Here is a 15,793-nt window from a genome sequence, read left to right on the forward strand (position 1 = left end):
TTGGAGTTCTCTTCGGGCGGGGGGCGGGGGGAGGGTACCGCCAGTTTGACATCTCTCACGTTGACGGTCGTAAGATCGGAAGCGCCGGTTGTTGCCAGGATCGAGGGGATTCCGGTTATACGAACCCGCTGCTGTATGGGAGCAATCTGGGGAGGCTTTAACAGTTTGCACTCAGTGTTTTTTTTTTTTAGTGTTTATTTATTTTTTTGCAAAGTAAAAACATTAGAAATGTAAAGAAAAAAAGTAAAGAGAACAGTGAAAATTAGGGAAGAAATGGAAGAAAAAGTAGAGAAAGAAAAAAAAAAGACTTTTAACATTTCTCTATTTAGGGAATAAAGGATTTGGATTTCTTGCAAATTTCAGCATCCCTTCCTGTCAACTGATATTTCTCTCTTGGAAATGGGAGATGCTGCCTTGATCATAGTTGGATGACTCTCTTAACTACCCTGCAAACTTTTCAATTTATTTCTGCTACTGTGCATGGGTCACCTGAGCTAAGGGAGAAGGGAGGGGGATGAGGCTCAACTAAATTGAGTCTGTGTCAAGATTGTGGGTTTTTTTAAAGTTTGCAAAGTAAAGTGCCATATTAAAATCGGATGGGACTAAAACTTCTGCATTCATTTAAGTCACATAGGTGAGCAAACAGCCTCTATCCCAGAGCCATATCCTGGTTGGCAAGACAATATTCTATCATTTTAAAGTAAAAATACAGATAAACTATATATGCACCCTAAGGAGATATTCTATAAACTATATTCAACCCTATGGAGAGTTAGATTTAGTCTTGGAAAAAGGGGAAAATGGGGCATTATATGTAGTTATCTTCTCCAATCTAAAATGTATGGATTATTAGTTATATCAAATTGTCATTTTATAGGATTAAATGTAATATCTGAAATATTTTGTAAAATTATGTCAGCAAAGTCCAAATTACTGTGATAAAATAAATCCTTAAAGAAGCCCAGTCATTATCTATGGCTTTAATTAATACTTAATTATTAATTAAAGAATTATGAGAAATTCAACTATTCAGCAAATGTCATTAAATGATAGTTGAATAAAATGAAACAAATATAACAAATCTGTGCTATATCCCAATTATCTCAAAGAGTGTGCCACTATGAGGATATATGTACATAACCCTTCCTGTCTCCCTTGTACAACAGGCTACTGATTCATAATACTTGTTCAGGTGATTTTTGACTCAATTCTGCCCAAACCCAGGTATTAGTGCAGTATGTGAATCCTTGTTGCATATTCAAGGAGGTGTGACTAAAGCTGTTTTAAACCCAGCCTAGGGGCTCATTTCATTTGTGGGATATGCTTAATCAAAGTTTACTGATACTTAGCACAAAGCCACAATATGTCCTATCTATTATAATTATGTGAGTGCAGCCATTAGGGATACTCTGGTAAGTCAAACTTGACGATTTAGTTTAAGGCGCTGTGCTATTGTGGTTGAATCAGGGAACGAACCAACCATAGCTTAGCATCTGGCCCGAATGCGGCCTTTTACGAGAAGGGCAACCCGGCGCCACGAAACGAACCCCGTCAGCATCCTTTCCTCTCAAGGGGAGGGGGATTTCCAATGGGTGTTAGGGCTCAGCTGGCCCTTTAAGAGCAGAGGACCCTCCCTGGTCGCCATGTTCGGGTCCTTGGCGCGCAGGCGTAGCTCGCCCTCTGGGCACAACCTCGCGTGTCCTTTACTTGGAGAGCGGAGCGCCTGTGGAGCCGGGCGAAGACGATGGGGCACAGCTCGAACTCCTCCGTGAAGGGTAAGCGCGCGCAGGGAAAGCGGTGCGTCTGTGTGAGGGGGCGGGGCAGCCTCTTGTGTCGTTTTACTGAGGGGGGGGGAAAGACTAGTTCTTTCTCCCCCTCCCCGGCGGCAACTCTGGGGGCCGGGTTTCCTTTTTTTTTTTTTACCCTAAGGCTGCATGCAACCTCGCCGGTCCTGGGAGAAACGGGCTACACGCGTCTTTCTCGCGCTCATTCCCACGTGCGCGAAGGCAAAGGCTGGCTGCAGTCGGAGCGAGCAGAGAACGCCCGGCTACCTCTGCGACCTTCACAAGATCTCCCTCCCGCCCTCCTCCTCTCCACCGGTGCGTGTCAGGGCGCGTCTGAAGATGGTTATATAGTGCTGAGGGTTTTTCCTCGCGTCTTTCCCAGCGTGACCCCTTCTCGGCTCCTTAGCTTCCCAGGAGTTGGAGTCCTCGCTTTATGGCCGCCCCACTTGTTTGCACCCGAGAACTCCCTGCTCCGGGTCTTATTTATCCCTCCCCCCCCCCCCATTCTCTCTTGTCGAAACTTGTTTTTTAATTCGCCGAGAACAAAGAAACTCGAGCCGTGGCAGGTTTCACTCCGAATTAATAGGAGGTTTCGTTAACGAGGGTGGGTTTTGTTTTCGAAACAGCGTGGACGGGCCTCCAAATAGCTCGCGATGCTAGATGGTTCTCTTTCAAGCCACCTTTGCCCGCTGCTCCCTTAATCCTCCTTTAAATTTTAACGTGGTTGAGTAATACGGCCCACCTACTCTGAACTGTGTGGTCCTAGAAATCGAAAAAGGCATGGCATAAATCAATGTTTAACCGGCTTAGGGGTAATTTTTGACTTAGGACTATAATTGAGCCCGACAGTTTTGTTTGCTAAGCAAGGCAGCTAAGTGAGTGGCACTTCAGTTTATGACTTTTTTGCCATGTTGTTAAGCAAAGCATTGCAGTTGTTAAGTGAGTCGCATTGTTGTCAAGAAAATCTGGCTCCCCCCCCCCCTTTGTTAAAAGCTGGCTGGGAAGATTGCTGGTGGTGATCATATGATCCGGGATGCTGCAGCTGTCCTAAATTTAGGAGAAATTTCCTGACAGCAATAAACCAATAGACCAACTTGCCTTCAGAAGTTGTGGATGCTCTGTCACTGGAGGCTTTTAAAGAGATGGGACAGTCATTTTTCTGAGCAGGGGTTTGGACTAGAAGACCTCTGAAATCCCTTCCAACTGTGTTATTCTGTTAAATACCTGCCAGTTGCCACATGCCTGAATTTTGATCATTCAACCATAGGGATGCTACAACAGTCATCAGTCACTTTTTTTTAGTGCCGTTGTAACTTTGAATGGTCACTAAGCAAACGGCTGTCGAGGGACAACCTGTAGTATGCTATTTCAATGGTGTGTTTTGTCTTTGAGATAATTTCAGAGCAGTTCCTTAGAAATACCTATTGCTATGAGGGTATTCTCTATCCCAAATGTATGAGGACCAGCAATTGACAGTTGTGTGAAAGGGATGCTTTGCATGTGCCCCGAGGTTGGCACACTTGCATATTTAAGCATTCAAAGGCTGCTTTCCAATTCTGAAAGCAGGTGCTAAATGGCTCTGCTCAGGTGGAATCCCTTTTCCTAAGGCTGAGGTATATATCTGTCGGAGAACATGAACCAAGCGTTGTCTGAACTACAAAAGAACATGTCGGGCAACCCCCCCCCCCATAGGTCTACCTGTGAAGGTTCAAATGAACTGATGTATTGCTAAAATCTTTTCAACTAATGGACAATGGTTAGAGTTAGACAAGGGTAAATGGCAAGGTGGGGGGGATTGTACTTAGTTTGCTCATGACTCCTTAACAACTAAACTGGGCCCTCTTTTTTCTCTGGCTTTGCCAGTCCTTCTCTTATAAAAGGAGAAGCAGTCAAAAATGTTCATCTACAGCAAAGTAGAAGAGAAGTTTTCATTGTGTGCTGTTAACAATTATGAAGATTAGAATGTTAGGCTGTAAATAACTTTGGACCTGCCCTAAACTCTTTTTAGATGTAATTGTAATTGTCTTTGTACAAACAGAAGCAAATAAAATGTCCTTGTGATAAGGATGTGTGTGAAACAGAAACATATGATTTTATTTTGAGCTCAGGACAAAACAGTCCTACTCAGAATGTTCCACTGTTGTCTGTCTTCAGCAGGAAAAAACAACTCCAATGTTTTGATGGTGCAAAAAACTCAAAATATGTTCAGTATTCTGCAATAGCAAAATGAGATTTCTAAACAACCCTTATTTTGGGGGTTCTTTTGCCTTTCAAGCCAAACGTGTGAGATAATGGTTTAATATATTTTACAGAAATGTTGCTCCAAGAAATGTTTTTTAAAAAAATAAAATATTGTAAGAATTAGAAATAATTAGTGCCCTTTGCAGTATAAGAGACACATTAACTCAATATGCAATAATCATTTTGAGTGATTTCAGTGCAGCTAAAATACTATGGCTATAGGGTTGAGAAACTATTGATCTAACCTGTTAATAGACTTTTGTTGATTGTCAATACATGGGAGTTTTATTTTTGTAAAGGCTAGAAAGGGAACAAAACTTCAATATTTTGGAAATATTTTAAGAGCCCTTAAATTTAAGTTTCTTCTGTTGCTCTTAGTTTGGACTTAAGGTAATAAAATAGAATGGCTGAACCTAGATATAAAACAACACTCACTTCACTATGTGAAGTATTTTTGAAATGAAAAAGAAGAATTCATCTTCGTTTAATGCACACTGTTAAAATGTGTATATTACATAAATAAAAATTAAAATCCAATTTTATATTATGCTGTGTTTGATATATAAGAACTTACCCCTTGATATTAAATAGAAGAGTTAACTGAAATATTATTTCTTTAAAAATAGGCTTTGCACCAATTGATTAAAAATATGGAGAAACAAGGAATTCCCAATGTTAGAGAATTTGTCCTACTGACAAATGTCTGCTCTAGAGGAAGGATAGAAAAATAGATTGTTGTTTATCCTTGACTGTATACCCTCCAAAAGAGGACTTAATCAAAAAAGTGAAATTAGCAGGAATATTGGAGGAAAGTCATCAAAGCTAAGCTAAGACTGAACTTATTCAGACATATATCTTGAATTTCAAAGTGGATTTTTATACAGTTAGATCAACGATAAGTTAGATTCTATGGCAGGAGAAGCCAAACAGAAAAGGGTTGCAAGATTTGGAGTTATTAAAGAAGACATAATAAAAGCAAAATTGTTCCAATGAATTAAAACAGTACAGGAGAAGAAATTAATATGGCTGCCTACAAAGTCATATGACAATCTGGAACAGAAAAGTATACAGATATAAACAGATTTTGATATGTAGATGGAAATAGAGACGATATACCAAAGAAAACTACATACATGTAGTCCTTGTGGAAGAAAACCATGATGGTCTGTGGCAAAAATCAGGAGTCTGGTAGCACCTTTTTCAGTTAATGTTTTCAAAAGATACATGCTTTCATGAAGACAAAGCTTCATAGCATTCAGTCTAATAGGATATTCCATTATAGACTTCAGTTACTAATTTGAAAAAAAATGAAGTTTAATTCCAACCATGAAGCAAGAGGTAGCTGCATTCAAATACATCAAAGTTTCAGGCAATCTAATAATGTTTCAACTAACACAATGAATTTTTAACAAATTGCAATTGCTAATTGATGTATTCATAACCTCTCTCTCTCTCTCTCTCTCTCTCTCTCTCTCTCTCTCTCTCTCTCTCTCTCTCTCTCTCAATTTGTATCTACATTATCAACCTTGATCCGTCTGTTGCCTCAGCCCAATTGAAATCCTATATCATTTTAGTCATCCTATATATCTGATGAAGAAGTGAAGCCCACTTAAGTTTTTTTCCTTTAAAGAACAGGATCTCCCATTTCTGCACCAGAAGGCCTTGGAATACCTTTCTCTTTGTAGCAAGAGAATTTTCAGATAATTGAGGCTTCCATTCTTAAGGCCTTTTCTTTTAAGCAGCTGTCTCATTGTATCAAACTGCCTGCCAGAGTGATTCTTCCTCCTATTTGGCTAATCAGAAGGCAATAAACGCCCCTCATGCCAACTTGAGGAGCAGAAGGGAAGCTGAGTGGTTCCCAAATTGGACAGAATGAAGCATCACATTAAAGGACATTGTTTTTTTCTCTCTCCTCAATCCATTGATCAGTGGATATCAGGGTCTGGGAAAGCAACCCCCCCCCCTTCCTTTGCAAACTGTTTGCATGGAAAAGCACCTGGTATAGCTCTCATCTAGGAGAATCCAAAGGAAAGAAATGTCATCCTACCCATCTCTTTAAATGTTTATCAGTAGAGGTTACCCTTATAAGGAGGCAGTAAAAGCACCATCATTTCTTCTATTGGCCTAGGCTTCCATCTCTAAATCAGGCCTCAAGCAAAGGAAATGCATCACTTAGCTCACATGGCCAATTGAGAAGACAGAATGCCTCTTAGGATCCTGGGAGTGGATCCTGGCACCAACTCATCCTATACCTTTCTCTATCTCAGGCTTTTAGATGGGGAATTAAGGAGGGCCATCACGAAGGTATTGCTTAGATATTTGATGTCAGGAGAGCCTAATCTCAGTTATTCACTGATCTGTTTTAGATCCAGGAATAGCTGAAGTATTGTCTGTAAGCTCAAAGCCAGTAAGAATCCTCGGATGCAGGCTCATCAAGATGGAGTGTTACCAGTTGTAAAAAATGCTTTCCTTATTTCCAAGTTTTATGGTACACATTCCCAGGTCATTATTGGATTCTAAAATTTGATGCGTAGGAACCTCAGTTCAGTTTCATAGGCAATCATTTTAAAGTTGGTGAGGTGCATGCAAGCATCCTATGTATAGGCATAATATTCTTTAAATAGGAGGCTACTGTTTCACCAGTCAGACAATAGAAGCCATATCCCTGCTTATCTAATCCAGAGTACCATGGCCCAAATAATATTTGGTCATACTCTTAAGATTTGGAATGCAGATCTAATCTATTCCAAGTATATGGTTAAGCCAGCATTGAATAAATGTAACAAATAATGTATAAAATCTAAAAGAAGAAATGAGTAGTTTGAGCCATCTATCAGAACAATATAGAGGTGATTTACTAGAGCCCAGACTTGCTCACTTAATATTTTTCAGCCAGTTTAATAAGTACTAGGAGTCATTTGACATTGGTCAAAATACCAGCAAAAGCAGTACCTTGTTGGTACTTTTCAAAGTTTCTGCTCCTGTAGAGTGCTGCAAGTAAAAATGATATACCAAGATCCACCAGCAGAAGGCAGTGTTGCTTCTCCATCATCAGAGGCACCTGAGTATTTTGTACAGTTGGTCCTAGCTGCATCGTAGAACTGGAAGACATAACCTTACCACTGATTTATATTGTCTTCCAGGTGGCCATGGCAAACACTGATGATCCAGGCCATTCAATCGTCTGTTTGCCTTGGTTTAATCATAAAAGTTCTCCGTTCTTTCCAAGATGTGCAAAGAGAATAGGAACGAGGGAGCATTCTGGATCTCAGAAGGGTCAGCTGACATGATGTGGCATGTTCTATATAGAAAATCTGAAGCCCATAACTGGTTCTCCATAGAGGGCACCTTGGTTGAAAAATGCCTTGAACATCAAATGGTTCTAAGTGGTTTTGTATGCTTCTCCTTCGTTCTTCTACTGACCTGCTTTCTATGTAACATGTACCTGAAGAAAGCAGAAGTTACCATATTTGGCAGCTATCAACAGTCTGAGTCTTCAGCAGGTCCTTTCTATGTACATGTCCAGAATACAATAGGTTTTAAATATTCTCTGCCTCTTTTATAAACTATATTTGCAGGTCATGTCCACTTTCCACAAGGCATAGGGAATGTGCCTGCCATTTTTTTTTTTTGCCAGCCAACAATTTTGAAATATAAGACAAGGAACTACATGTGTAAAAAGCTATTAGATGTCAACTGTAGAAGATCAAGGATTGGAATTGGTTAGCTTATGTCTTTCTTTCCAGCAAGCTTGACTACAAATCATTCTGCATAGGCACCAGGTGGATTAAACTGTATATAGCCTATTGCTACAAGGGACAACTTGTTGCTGCCCTAGCAGGTATGATGGCCCACTCTACTAGAATCATAGCTACATTGCTTACAGGAAATTTATGACAATTAGGGCCAGAATTGCTCTTGCTAAGTGATGCAGTTATTAGATGAGTTGTGCCCAATTTTATGACTCTTACACCATAATTATTAAATGAATCTTCTTTGATAGATTTTACTTATTATGAGTCATGGAAAGGTTGCAAATGGTGATCACATGATCCCTGGGATGCTGCAACCAGTGTAAATATATGCTGGTTGTCATGTGCCTGAATTCTGATAATGTGACTGAAGGGTCACTGTAACAATCATAAGTGCAAGGATCAGTAATCACTTGCTTTTTTTCAGGACTGTCATAATTTCAAATGGTTGTTAAATGGTCATAAGTGAAGAATTACCTTTACTTTCTATATAAATGTCCAGTGAAGTAAAATATGCAGGATAACAACACAGTCCTTTGAGAAGTACTATGAGCTTAGTAGGTTTATGTAAAACTTTCTTTGGCAGATGAATCTTGCAACAGGTTATTGCTAAAGATCCCCAGCAAATAGATCCATCTGTTGGGAACTATTCCAGGTAATGATAAAGATATTTTACAACTAGTAAAATTAAACACTGGATTTCATTTTGGAGTACCTTTTTCTACTATAGAAAGACAATATCCACACCCATACTCCTTAGTAAAAGATAGGTTTTTCACTATAAACTTTCCACTGTATTTACATCTCTTTTTCTTCTTTCTTATTTATGAAGCTTTTTCAGTTCTTTAACTAGGTTGGGAGGGTGTTATTCTTTACTGCCACCTAGGGACTACAGAAGACTATTTGGTCCTGTTTAAAGGAAACCACCCACCCAGCTAGTAAAGAAATTTGATGGTAAAATCCAACAGTCCACTGTATCAGTTAGACTCTACCTCAAGTGGTGTTTCCATTTAAACATTTAAGAATTGCTGAGAAAGGCAAAAAAAAAAGTACTAAGAAACAAGATTGTGAAACAAGAATTGGGAATGTCTACTTTGGGGAAGAAAAGGATTCTTTAAATATCTGAAAAGTAACTGCAGAAAGTAAAGCTCTCCCTTCTAGAGCACAAGGCAATCGGAGATTTAAGCTTCAGAAAGGCAGATTCTGATTAAGTGTTTGAAAAAGAGTGTTTAACTGTCAGAGGGAAACTATTCTGTCCCTGAATAATTGGATAGTAATTGAATAGTTGGATTCCAACTAGGATTGATTGCCTAAATGTCCTATTTCAATACTCCAAATATATCACTGTATAAATCCTGCTAAGAATTTCAGTATTTAATAACATCCGGTTCCATACTGTATTTTTTTGTGAAACAGCACAATGTTAATAACATACATAAGCATCTTTTAAAGTTTGTATCTTAGAAAAAGTATTTTATTTTGTTTTTAAATTGAAATTGACATCTGAAAAAAAAAACATTGTTTGATTTATTTCCAGTTTAAGGGACTTTGGGAAATTAAAGGTTTGCAAGAATTCAGAAAGTCTTAACTGTATTTTTCATATTACTCATTTATTTGATCTCGAGTATTTTTTGTACTTGTTGCAAAAGAAAGAGAGAGAACTCTGAGAAGCAAAATAGATAAGAGCAACCCAAAGATGCTACAAATTGCAAACACATTATCCTTGATGGGCTGTTATCACGTGCCTCAGGATACCTTCTTAATCTGCAACAACTGAAAGTGCTTTGGCAACATTATGTACTGTTTGTTTATTGGATGCATTTATGCCCAGCTCTGCAATGTGAAATGACCCTAGGGATGTTGGCAGAATAAATAAGATTTTTAAAAACGTTTTTAATGTTTTGTGTAAAAAATTATAGAAAAGTATAACAACTTCTAACTTTATTTTACCTGCTAATATAAAGAGGAGAGATAAAGTAACAGCCCTGGTAACAAAGCAAAGACAAAAGAATCAGAAATGTTGAAGTGATGAAGAATCTAAATAGAAATACAGGGGAGAGAAATAGTGAGTAAAAAAACATGTTCTTGCAAGTAAGAAGCCTTGCAAGATGCTTTTCTGATCTGGAGTGTATCTTATTGATTAAAACATTATGGATGCCGGCTGTAAAAGGAAGCCCTTTGAGAAGTATATTAATTAAGCTCTTCAGATCATCAATCTCTCTCTTTTTTTAGAGAAAGCTAGCCAGATCAAATGAAGATATTAGTATAATTAAAAATGACGATAGCTCTAGTATATCTTGATATCAATATACTCCAAACATCCATTACATTTGATTAAACCGGCAGTAATCCACTTCCTGATGATTTCACGATTATGCACCACCTTGGTACTAAAATCATAGCAGTTTATGAATAAAATTTGTTTGAAACAATTCAGAATATGTACCTTCTAAAAATAAAAGTGACATGGGAGTTCTGAAGAGTACATTTAGTACAAACTTTTATTAGAAATAAGCATGTTAGAGAATGTTTACTAATTAATAATTACTGCTTTATGATTTAGAGCAAATCTACCACTCCCTGTGTTTAATCAAAAACATGGGCAAAGTCTGAAAAAGTTACGCACTAGGTACTAGTTTGAGGAAGGGCAGTCTAGATTAACTTGTTAGTAGAGTTTGGTGGGATCAGAAAACTGCAGTTAGAAATAAGAAATAAAATTAAGTCCAAAGCAAACATGTTTTAGCATTGCTAAGTGCGACTTATTTTCATAGTCCCGGGGTCATTTTTTGAAGTTACACATTTATCACATGTAGAATTATAATACTCCATACTTTAGATTCTGTCATTTTTATTAACTTCTGAATGATCAATTTGCAGCAACTGACTTGACTTGAGGTATATAATAAAGATGTATATACAATACATCAATGCAACATGGTTCTACATATAATCTAGTATCTTGTTCTGGTGATGGGCGGAGTGTTTGGTTTGTTTTGTTTTTTGGGTACTTTGAAGTCATTGTTGACTCCTGGAAACTGCCTGGACTAGTCCATGTAGTTTTCTTGGCAAGAGTTTAAAAGCCATTGTCTTTTTCCTATGGCTGAAAAAATGTTGTTGATCCAAGGTCATGCAGATGGCTTTGTGCCTAAGGCAATACTAAATCTCACAGTCTCCTGGTTTCTAATCTAGCAGTCCTGTATCTTTCATTATGTGATGCTCTTTCTAATAAAAATTCCCAAAATTAAATAGGTTCCTCCCCTGAAGTGGTCGTCTAATGTATGATTCTTGAAATCATTGATGCAATATAATTAACATATGTAACTAACATTCTACCATTAGAACAAATATTAAGATGCAGTCATCTACCACCTACGGAGGAGTAAGCCCTGTTGGTTTGACTGGAATTTAATTCTGAGTAGTCATATACAGGAACCCATTTCATAGCTTCTGTTCTGATTAAACAATAGATAATGCATGTTCTGGGTTGGGGAAGCATGCAGAGAATTGGACAGGTTTTGGTGGGAAAATATAAAACCTATTAAAAGACAGATGACAATCCATGAAGCATATCTAAGGAAACCAACAGAAAACACTTTGCAATTCTTGATTTTCAAGGTCAGGTTGTATCACCGAAAATTTTGACTTGGTTTTCTGTTTTTCTCTTTCAGTTGAATGGATTGCTGCAGTTGCTTTTGCTGCAGGAACAGCAGCTGTTGGATATCTCGCTTACAAAAAGTTTTTTAGCAAGGGCAAAGGTTGTAATGGAATGGTGAACCTCCATATTCAGAAAGATAATCCCAAAATAGTTCATGCATTTGATATGGAAGATTTGGGAGAGAAAGCAGTATACTGCCGATGTTGGAGATCTAAAACAGTGAGAGAAATCTCTTGTAAATTTTTATTGTGAATGTATTTGTTGAATTTCCAAAACAAAATAATGACTGCTAGATTATAGTTAATTGTCCATTGGGCGGGTGGAATAAACAGGAAGTTGTTACTAGATCCTTGAAGTAATGATCAAAGAGTGTTTGAAACAGAAATGATGATGATGTGAAAAGAGAGAAAAAATTGGGAGAGGGAAAAGCATTCAAAAATATTTCTGTAAAGAATTCTAAAGAATTGGCATGTCCTGTATTTCTGAATCAATGGCTAAGAATCCACAGAATATTAAGTAAGTTTCTTATGGTCTTAAGTTAAAACTAATTCAACAAGATACACTTTTTCATGGGTGTGTCAGAGATTGTTTCAGAAAGACTGGCTTTCAACACAAAAGGATCAGGATACATTTATTCATATGATATTGCTTTGTCCTTCTGTTGGCTTGTTTTGATTCAATAGCTATATTTTAGCTATCTGGGCTTACAAAGATCAGTATGATTTAAAGCAGGGGTCCTCAACCTCCACCCCCGGCAGCAGCCCTCGATCAGAGCTTGAACCCTTTGGGACCGGGCGGCAGATGTGGTGGATGAGCAGCATATACATCCCCACTTGCACTAGCAGTGGGTGGGTGCGGACGCCACTACTTGCGCAGATGAAGTTGCGCACATGTGCTTGTCCGCAGTTTGTGTGGAACCATCCCTTCTCCCCAGCCATTCCACAAAGCTGGAAAGATTGAGGAACTCTGTGGTTTAAAGAACTGAACGTACTGTTGAGTTATAAAACTAAAACTTGGAATAGATTTAAGAATTATAAATTTCTTGGGCATCAGAACAACAAAAGAATAGTAATTCTTTTCAATGAAAAAAAAAATGCAGTCCTAAGATTTTAATTCAAATTCTTTGTTTATGGAATGGTAATCAATTTACAAAATCGAAAGACTAATAATTCACAAGTTCAGGATTCAGTTTGTTTGTTTAAAAACTGGCCTGAATACTCTTACACAGAAAGGTATTTTTATATTAAAGCAAAGAAAATAAAGGATGAAAAAAAATCTTTTATCTTGTTTTTCTCACAAAACAAACATGAAATATTTTAAAAAAAACGTTTTAGTTTTAAATGGTAGGGAAAGTGAAAGAAATTGATCTGTGTTTTGATTGTTGATAGCAAGGCTTCTGATTCAGAATATGAACTCAATTAGTATTTTATGGGACAAAATACATACCCTGCATTTCCCCTACTTTTTATGAAAGTTAGTGAATTTTGTTAATTCAAACCAAAAAGGCATGATAGATGGAATGATTTATATGATATCTAACCATAATTGCTACTACTCTGCCTATGCAGAAGTCTTTGTCACGAAAGCTATTAATCCTCTTGATTAATGCATAGAAATCCAAATTTTTATATTGATCTGGGTGAGATCCACTTTTATTTACAATGAAAAGAGGAGAATTGGTATATTGATACATTCTGGTATAGCAACGTTTATTTGCTTGTTACATTTATTTGCTGTCTCTCTGGCTGTGAAGCTACTCTAGGTGGCTTACAACAATAAAAACGAAGAAATGAAAAGTAGTGTAAACATAACAGTAGCAACGTAATGGAACAATGGAATAAACAGTGAAAAAGAAAACAAAGAGAATACTGTGATATGAGAAAAAAAGATGAGAAAGCAGGGAGCAAGGTGGGGTTTGCTATCAAACTATGAAAGCTGCTAGTAGCCACCTCCAATATCGTACTCCCCATTGGGTCCCCAGGCCAACTGGCAGAGCCAGGTCTTCAGGCTCTTACAATGCCAAGGTTAATATCAATTGATATCCCAGGGTTGCTTGGAGCAATCAGAGTACTTTCACAGATCTAGAGTTAATAATAATAGCTGTCAGGATTTCGCCCAGTCTGCTGGGGAGAAGATACATCTTTTTCCTCAATCTGCAGCTTTTCTCTCCAGAAATTTTTTGCCTTCAGTTGGATAACTACATTTTCTTTTACTTGCAATTTACTTTGATGCCGACTCTTTATCTTGCTGAAGATGTACATTTAATATGTGTTTTCCTTTCAGTTCCCCTTATGTGATGGGTCTCATACAAAACATAATGATGAAACAGGAGACAACGTGGGACCTCTAATCATCAAGAGGAAAGATGTGTGAACAGCAAATAGTTGAGACACCATCAAAACGATATTGTCGCCGTGTTTTCTGGTCACCGGTATTTGGTGTGAAAGAAGATCTTAATTTCACCGAAGATGTTTAGATGTGGTATATACAATGCACTGCAGCACATGTAGTTCATGTTGCTTGCTTAAAACACTACAGCGTATATGTTAGAAACAATACCTGTGACTTGCTGATTTTTTTGTCTTGTAAAATGCACATTCTCATTAAGTGTAAAAAATAAAAAACCCTTTAGAAGGTACTTGAAACAATGGAGATACATTAAATTATTTTCAAATACACACTGTTTTCCTAAACTGTCCTTGTCAAGAGCCATGAGATTAAACCTATATTTTTGTCAATCTCTAACTAATATATAGTTTTCTGACTTTTTTTTTTTAAAAAAAAGATCTGCAGTATGCAAGGCATCAAAACCACGATGAAGCTATGATTACTAAATTGTATACATTTTAAGTATCAGAAACATTGCAGATGGAAATTATATTGCACAATGTTGGTAGGCACATATCTTTCTGCCTTACATATCTCTTCTTTTCTTACATATCTATAGTAGTGTTTTGCTGGAGGTAAGTGGTTGGATCTGTGCCACGGTCATGAATTATTTTAGAGAAGGCAGATGACTGCAGAAGCCCAAGAACATGTCAGAAAAGAGGAAAATGCTAGAATGCACCTGTTAATTGACACACATGCTTTAGGAATGTAAAAGAAAAAGCAGGATGGGGGTTGTATTTCAGATGCTGCAGGACATGCTACTAGAGAGGACATCACCCTGTTTATACGGAATGAAATAGAAAACAGCCCAATCTGTCAGGTTCAGAATTCCAGCCCTTGGGATATGGAAGAAGACCAGGTGGCTTGTGCAAATATGGAAAGATAGGGAGGATCCCCTGGATTGAATATGCAGAGCTTCAGATGCTGGATAGTAGAAGTTTGTGAATTAAAACCTTTATACAGAGGTGTCAAACTTGCATCGTCACATGACCTATTGGGACTTTTTCCCACTTGCTAAACCAGGTGGGCATGGGGCCAGCACATTACGTATCCTGCAAGTCTGACACCCCTGCTTTAGTAGAAAGACTGCAAGGAAAAAAATTAAGGGACAGTCCATTGCCATTAACTGATAGGAGTGGAAGAAGAAAGCATACTTTATATACTTACCGATAAGCTAAGAATTTTAGGTGCCAATTTATATTTGGATGGGCCTATATGCAAGTATATATAGTAATTACAAGCAGATATTGAGGGAAAGAGGAAACCGGAATATTAGGTAGGTTACAACTTGATTTGTTTGTATTCTATTCTGGATATAGAGAAACATTTGGCTTAGCAAATGTTTTCACTTGTGTGAATTACTAGATTATACTTCATTAGGGGTTAGTACCCAGAATAAAACCCCTCATTTAACTACCGGCTCTGGGTGTATCTATATTAGCTCCTATCCTGATCCACCCTCACAATATTGACTCCTTGAGCAATAAACCAAGTCCTGCTACCTCAGCTGGCTAGTAGGAACCCGAATGCCTGGATTTTTGTCCTTAATGGTAGTAATAAACCAATTCTGTATTGTTTACTAGCCAGTGTATTGTGCTATTTATGAAATAAGGCAGTTCTGTCCAGTTTTTTGGGAGAATACAGGTCCTTTGGGACAAGAAATAGCTGGAGTCCTAGATGAAGACCTCAGGCAGAGTGAGTTATTTAGTGGCTGGAATTGCAATAGGGTAGTTTTTTTTAGTTAGAGTGGCTTTTTTTGTATTTTATGTTTTTAAGCAGTCTGTGTATCCATTTAGTATATTTAATAAAGTTGAATTTTGTTTAAATCCTGGGATTTACTAGATGCCCTCTATTACCCACCTCAGCCTGGCTGAGCTACTTATTCCCACTTTTTTTGTATAGTTTATCTTTCTATATTTAGCCAGACCTGAGATACCCCAGGTGGTGTGGAAAGGGAAAAGGGTTGTGGTGAA

General features: G+C 37.8%; 1 protein-coding gene across 1 annotated transcript; it reads left to right on the forward strand.

Annotated features, from left to right (window-relative positions):
- The first annotated feature begins 1,502 nt into the window (after positions 1-1,502).
- CISD1 (CDGSH iron sulfur domain 1) lies at positions 1,503-14,080 on the forward strand. Its single transcript, XM_087932074.1, has 5 exons — positions 1,503-1,550; positions 1,600-1,775; positions 1,930-2,099; positions 11,446-11,651; positions 13,716-14,080. Exons 1-5 carry the CDS (start codon positions 1,503-1,505, stop codon positions 13,803-13,805), a joined length of 690 nt encoding a protein of 229 aa, XP_087788200.1. The 3' UTR covers positions 13,806-14,080.
- Positions 14,081-15,793: the final 1,713 nt, after the last annotated feature.

Source organism: Pseudonaja textilis, chromosome 4, assembly GCF_049901715.1.
Source record: "Pseudonaja textilis isolate UNSWEBS1 chromosome 4, rPseTex1.2, whole genome shotgun sequence".
In the NCBI taxonomy this organism is placed as follows: Eukaryota; Metazoa; Chordata; class Lepidosauria; order Squamata; family Elapidae; genus Pseudonaja; species Pseudonaja textilis.

Excerpts from the sequence above, each read along its gene's own strand:
- CISD1 (XM_087932074.1), top strand. The coding sequence starts at position 1,503 with ATGCGGCCTTTTACGAGAAGGGCAACCCGGCGCCACGAAACGAACCCC. Across the intron at positions 1,776-1,929 it reads CTCGAACTCCTCCGTGAAGG|GCTGCATGCAACCTCGCCGG; the intron begins GTAAGCGCGCGC and ends TTTTACCCTAAG. Across the intron at positions 11,652-13,715 it reads GATGTTGGAGATCTAAAACA|TTCCCCTTATGTGATGGGTC; the intron begins GTGAGAGAAATC and ends TTTTCCTTTCAG.